Source organism: Oncorhynchus gorbuscha, unplaced genomic scaffold, assembly GCF_021184085.1.
Source record: "Oncorhynchus gorbuscha isolate QuinsamMale2020 ecotype Even-year unplaced genomic scaffold, OgorEven_v1.0 Un_scaffold_1182, whole genome shotgun sequence".
NCBI classification, from domain to species: Eukaryota; Metazoa; Chordata; class Actinopteri; order Salmoniformes; family Salmonidae; genus Oncorhynchus; species Oncorhynchus gorbuscha.
In genome coordinates, this window is record NW_025746039.1 from 118415 (window position 1) to 125765 (window position 7351).

Consider the following 7351-nt stretch of genomic DNA (forward strand, 5'->3'; position numbering starts at 1 on the left):
GACTCTCACAGGTAAATACGTCTGTAGGTAAGGACTCCCCAAGGTAAGGACTCCCCCAGTTTAAGGACTTCCTCAGGCAAGGACGTCTGTAGGTAAGGACTCCCCCAGGTAAGGACACTTCCAGGTAAGGACTCCCCCAGGTAAGGCCTCCCCCAGGTAAGGCCTCCCCAGGTAAGGACTCCCCAGGTAAGAACTCCCCAGGTAAGGATTCCCCCAGGTAAAGACTCCCCCAGGTAAGAACTTCCTCAGTTAAGCACTCCCCAGGTAAAGACTCCCCATGTAAGGACATCCTCAGGTAAGGAGTCCCCCAGGTAAGGACTCCCCAGGTAAGGACTCCCCAGGTAAGGACTCCCCAGGTAAGAACTCCCCCAGGTAAGGATTCCCCCAGGTAAGGACTCCCCCGGGTAAAGACTCCAACAGTTGAGTCACTACACCTGTACCAGTATTATACCTGTCCGAAGACGGAGGCGATGATGGGTTTGAGCCTCCTCCTCTCGGGGGTCTTGAGCCCCCAGGTCTCCTCTGGTGCCTCTGTAGCGGAGGACAGACTTCTGGTCTTAGTCTTCTTAGAAGGCCTCTTTATGCTGCATGAGCTCCATCTCCTCAACTTCTCTATCTTCTTCTTGATGGAGCCCTGACAGACAGAGACAGAGACAGAGACGTATGTGAATCAGTATACAGTGTATGTCCTAGGTAAAGACGCTCAGATGGGGAGATAAAGAGATGGTTAGGATACAGTGTATGTCCTAGGTAAAGACACTCAGATGGGGAGATAAAGAGATGGTTAGTATACAGTGTATGTCCTAGGTAAAGACACTCAGATGGGGAGATAAAGAGATGGTTAGGATACAGTGTATGTCCTAGGTAAAGACACTCAGACTGCGATGTTAGAATATACAGATGCGCTATGTTGATTTGATCACTCTGTTGTCCCAGATTTTTTTACATTTTTTTATTTATTTCACCTTTATTTAACCAGGTAGGCTAGTTGAGAACAAGTTCTCATTTGCAACTGCGACCAGATCATTTTCCTGCTCAGCAAAATGCAAATTGTAGTGTATTCAAGGTTTTAAAAGGCTTCTAAAGTTTGTAATTTCCACTGAAATGTATCAATCCCTACACATGTCCATTTCCTAATACATTTCCTGTTGCTGCAGGATTAGTTTCCTGCTGTGAGAAGCAGGGTCAAATTAAGGTAGCACATCTGTCCTGGAGAAGGAGACAAAGACAGACGAACGTTGACCTGTATGTGTCTTGGGTAAAGACACACAGACAGAGATGGAGATACGTTCATGATACTATATGATAAAGGACCCAGACAGAGAGTTAACTGATGTTCTGATACAGGACCCAATCAGAGAGTTAACTGATGTTCTGATACAGGACCCAATCAGAGAGTTAACTGATGTTATGATACAGGACCCAATCAGAGAGTTAACTGATGTTCTGATACAGGACCCAATCAGAGAGTTAACTGATGTTCTGATACAGGACCCAAACAGAGAGTTAACTGATGTTCTGATACAGGACCCACACAGAGAGTTTAACTGATGTTCTGATACAGGACCCACACAGAGAGTTAACTGATGTTCTGATACAGGACCCAGACAGAGAGTTAACTGATGTTCTGATACAGGACCCAGACAGAGAGTTAACTTATGTTCTGATACAGGACCCAGACAGAGAGTTAACTGATGTTCTGATACAGAATCCAAACAGAGATTTTAACTGATGTTCTGATACAGGACCCAGACAGAGAGTTAACTGATGTTCTGATACAGGACCCACACAGAGAGTTAACTGATGTTCTGATACAGGACCCAGACAGAGAGTTAACTGATGTTCTGATACAGGACCCAGACAGAGAGTTAACTGATGTTCTGATACAGGACCCACACAGAGAGTTTAACTGATGTTCTGATACAGGACCCAGACAGAGAGTTAACTGATGTTCTGATACAGAATCCAAACAGAGATTTTAACTGATGTTCTGATACAGGACCCAGACAGAGAGTTAACTGATGTTCTGATACAGGACCCACACAGAGAGTTAACTGATGTTCTGATACAGGACCCAGACAGAGAGTTAACTGATGTTCTGATACAGGACCCAGACAGAGAGTTAACTGATGTTCTGATACAGGACCCAGACAGAGAGTTAACTGATGTTCTGATACAGGACCCACACAGAGAGTTAACTGATGTTCTGATACAGGACCCACACAGAGAGTTTAACTGATGTTCTGATACAGGACCCAGACAGAGAGTTAACTGATGTTCTGATACAGGACCCACACAGAGAGTTAACTGATGTTCTGATACAGGACCCAGACAGAGAGTTAACTGATGTTCTGATACAGGACCCAGACAGAGAGTTAACTGATGTTCTGATACAGGACCCAGACAGAGAGTTAACTGATGTTCTGATACAGGACCCACACAGAGAGTTAACTGATGTTCTGATACAGGACCCACACAGAGAGTTTAACTGATGTTCTGATACAGGACCCAGACAGAGAGTTAACTGATGTTCTGATACAGGACCCACACAGAGAGTTTAACTGATGTTCTGATACAGGACCCAGACAGAGAGTTAACTGATGTTCTGATACAGAATCCAAACAGAGATTTTAACTGATGTTCTGATACAGGACCCAGACAGAGAGTTAACTGATGTTCTGATACAGGACCCACACAGAGAGTTAACTGATGTTCTGATACAGGACCCACACAGAGAGTTAACTGACAGTGCTGTATGTTCTGATATAGAAAGTATATAGCCTTCAGTTATGTAGTAGGTGTGAGTGAAGACTCACAATAGGGCACTATACTACTGTACTAGAAGACTCACAATAGGGCACTATACTACTGTACTAGAAGACTCACAATAGGGTGCTTTACTACTGTACTAGAAGACTCACAATAGGGCACTTTACTACTGTACTAGAAGACTCACAATAGGGCACTATACTACTGTACTAGAATACTCAAAATAGGGCACTATACTACTGTACTAGAAGACTCACAATAGGGCACTATACTACTGTACTAGAAGACTCACAATAGGGCACTATACTACTACACTAGAATACTCACAATAGGGTGCTTTACTACTGTACTAGAAGACTCACAATAGGGCACTTTACTACTGTACTAGAAGACTCACAATAGGGCACTATACTACTGTACTAGAATACTCAAAATAGGGCACTATACTACTGTACTAGAAGACTCACAATAGGGCACTATACTACTGTACTAGAAGACTCACAATAGGGCACTATACTACTGTACTAGAAGACTCACAATAGGGCACTATACTACTGCACTAGAAGACTCACAGTAGGGCACTATACTACTGTACTAGAAGACTCACAATAGGGCACTATACTACTGTACTAGAAGACTCACAATAGGGCACTATACTACTGTACTAGTAGACTCACAATAGGGCACTATACTACTGTACTAGAATACTCACAATAGGGCACTATACTACTGTACTAGAAGACTCACAATAGGGCACTATACTACTGTACTAGTAGACTCACAATAGGGCACTATACTACTGTACTAGAAGACTCACAATAGGGCACTATACTACTACACTAGAATACTCACAATAGGGTGCTTTACTACTGTACTAGAAGACTCACAATAGGGCACTTTACTACTGTACTAGAAGACTCACAATAGGGCACTATACTACTGTACTAGAATACTCAAAATAGGGCACTATACTACTGTACTAGAAGACTCACAATAGGGCACTATACTACTGTACTAGAAGACTCACAATAGGGCACTATACTACTGTACTAGAAGACTCACAATAGGGCACTATACTACTGCACTAGAAGACTCACAGTAGGGCACTATACTACTGTACTAGAAGACTCACAATAGGGCACTATACTACTGTACTAGAAGACTCACAATAGGGCACTATACTACTGTACTAGTAGACTCACAATAGAGCACTATACTACTGTACTAGAAGACTCACAATAGGGCACTATACTACTGTACTAGAAGACTCACAATAGGGCACTATACTACTGTACTAGTAGACTCACAATAGGGCACTATACTACTGTACTAGAAGACTCACAATAGGGCACTATACTACTGTTCTAGAAGACTCACAATAGGGCACTATACTACTGTACTAGAAGACTCACAATATGGCACTATACTACTGTACTAGAAGACTCACAGTAGGGCACTATACTACTGTACTAGAAGACTCACAATAAGGCACTATACTACTGTACTAGAAGACTCACAATAGGGCACTATACTACTGTACTAGAAGACTCACAGTAGGGAACTATACTACTGTACTAGAAGACTCACAATAGGGCACTATACTACTGTACTAGAAGACTCACAGTAGGGCACTATACTACTGTACTAGAAGATTCACAGTAGGGCACTATACTACTGTACTAGAAGACTCACAATAGGGCACTATAATACTGTACTAGACGACTCACAGTAGGGCACTATACTACTGTACTAGAAGACTCACAGTAGGGCACTATACTACTGTACTAGAAGACTCACAATAAGGCACTATACTACTGTACTAGAAGACTCACAGTAGGGCACTATACTACTGTACTAGAAGACTCAAAGTAGGGCACTATACTACTGTACTAGAAGACTCACAATAGGGCACTATACTACTGTACTAGAAGACTCACAATAGGGCACTATAATACTGTACTAGACAACTCACAGTAGGGCACTATACTACTGTACTAGAAGACTCACAATAGGGCACTATACTACTGTACTAGAAGACTCACAATAGGGCACTATACTACTGTACTAGAAGACTCACAGTAGGGCACTATACTACTGTACTAGAAGACTCACAGTAGGGCACTATACTACTGTACTAGAAGACTCACAATAGGGCACTATACTACTGTACTAGAAGACTCACAATAGGGCACTATACTACTGTACTAGAATACCCACAGTAGGGCACTATACTACTGTACTAGAAGACTCACAGTAGGGCACTATACTACTGTACTAGAAGACTCACAGTAGGGCACTATACTACTGTACTAGAAGACTCACAGTAGGGCACTATACTACTGTACTAGAAGACTCACAGTAGGGCACTATACTACTGTACTAGAAGACTCACAGTAGGGCACTATACTACTGTACTAGAAGACTCACAGTAGGGCACTATACTACTGTACTAGAAGACTCACAATAGGGCACTATACTACTGTACTAGAAGACTCACGGTAGGGCACTATACTACTGTACTAGAAGACTCACAGTAGGGCACTATACTACTGTACTAGAAGACTCACAGTAGGGCACTATACTACTGTACTAGAAGACTCACAATAGGGCACTATACTACTGTACTAGAAGACTCACAATAGGGCACTATACTACTGTACTAGAAGACTCACAGTAGGGCACTATACTACTGTACTAGAAGACTCACAGTAGGGCACTATACCAATGTACTAGAAGACTCACAGTAGGGCACTATACTACTGTACTAGAAGACTCACAGTAGGGCACTATACCAATGTACTAGAAGACTCACAGTAGGGCACTATACTACTGTACTAGAAGACTCACAGTAGGGCACTATACTACTGTACTAGAAGACTCACAGTAGGGCACTATACTACTGTACTAGAAGACTCACAGTAGGGCACTATACCAATGTACTAGAAGACTCACAGTAGGGCACTATACCAATGTACTAGAAGACTCACAGTAGGGCACTATACTAATGTACTAGAAGTTGCTAAGTTATTTCATGCATTAAAACAGGATAAAAACAGGATGTTTCTTAATCCTTAAGTTCCACATCCGTTTTGGGATGTTTAAAGTAATGATATACTTTATACCCAGTGATTGATGAGGAATAACTTAGAAATGCCATGAGCTCAGTTCAACTGTCTTACCCCATCAGAACCCAAAGTAAGCTTGTTGACTCTGTTTTTCAACAACATAATTGTAAACAAACAGCCTCAAAATATGGTTTCAACCCTAATTGTTATGTTATGAACTCTCAGTCCCCTGCATCCATAGCTCTGTCTATGAATTTGAGAGTAGTTACATTTCTCCAGCACCGACCCTTTTTAACGAAACAGGGAATACACTTTGTTATTGTTTCAGATGAACATTCTAGCTTTAAACACGAACACAGAACAATTCAGTGTCGAACAAGGATTAAGGAATGCATTATGGGAAATGTTCCATCACGGTATATGACCCTAACGGAGATGACCATTTTCATGGAATCATTGGCTTGGCATTTCAAATAAGGCGATGAGCTTTGTTTTGCGGGAGATGGATATGATTGGAGTGTCTAAATGACTCTACTTCATAAATGACACACACGCACACACACACACACACACACACACACACACACACACACACACACACACACACACACACACACACACACACACACACACACACACACACACACACACACACACACACACACACACACACACACACACACACACACACACACACACACACTCTTACCTTTTTCTCCAACCTTCCTTCAGGGATGTCTTCCAGGGTTAAGATGCTTCCGGCTTCACTCATCCTTCTAAACAAACTAACACAAATATCAGGCTAACTTCCTCTATCACTCATATACTGTTTCTCTGACTGGTTCTGTCACTGTCACTCCTGTTCGTTTGTTCACTCTATGTCTTTCTGTCTCACCTGTCACTCTCTCTGTCACACTCTCATTCTTCTATTCACTCCGTCTACATCTCTCCCTGTACATCTGCCACTGTTGATCATCTGTGGAGCATCTCTCACATCTCTGTCACCTGTCCCTCCCTCCCTCCTTCCCTCCCCTCTCTCTCTCTCTCTCTCTCTCTCTCTCTCTCTCTCTCTCTCTCTCTCTCTCTCTCTCTCTCTCTCTCTCTCTCTCTCTCTCTCTCTCTCTCTCTCTTCTCTACTCTCTCCTCTCTCCCCCTACTCTCTCTCTCTCTCTCTCTCTCTGTCTCTCTCTCTGTCCTCTACTCTCTCTCTTCTCTACTCTCTCCCTCTCTCCCCTACTCTCTCTCTCTCTCTCTCTCTCTCTCTCTCTCTCTCTCTCTCTCTCTCTCTCTCTCTCTCTCTCTCTCCTCTCTCTGTGACATGTCACTATTAATCCCTTATTTTCTGTGTTGCAGCGGTGCTTTCTGTCACTCTTGATTTGTCCCCAATCCTCTTACATATCCATACTCCTGTGTATTGTTATTTTGCAGATTTGTATTTATTTGTTTGTCAATCCACACAATGCAGGCACACAAAGACAGTCACACACGTACGTGCCAACACACACTCACACACATGC

The 7351-nt window shown here is 42.7% G+C and overlaps 1 protein-coding gene across 1 annotated transcript in view; it reads right to left on the reverse strand.

The window, feature by feature from the left end:
- The window catches only part of LOC124021723 (calcium-binding protein 2-like), a 48561-nt gene extending 41742 nt beyond the window's left edge, over positions 1-6819 (reverse strand). The window contains exons 1-2 of the mRNA XM_046336845.1: positions 6544-6819; positions 452-634 (exon numbers count right to left, since the gene is read on the reverse strand). Of these exons, the coding sequence (XP_046192801.1) occupies positions 452-634; positions 6544-6606 (246 nt within the window). The 5' untranslated portion in view covers positions 6607-6819. The remainder of the gene's footprint in view (positions 1-451; positions 635-6543) is intronic.
- Between the last annotated feature and the right edge of the window lie 532 nt (positions 6820-7351).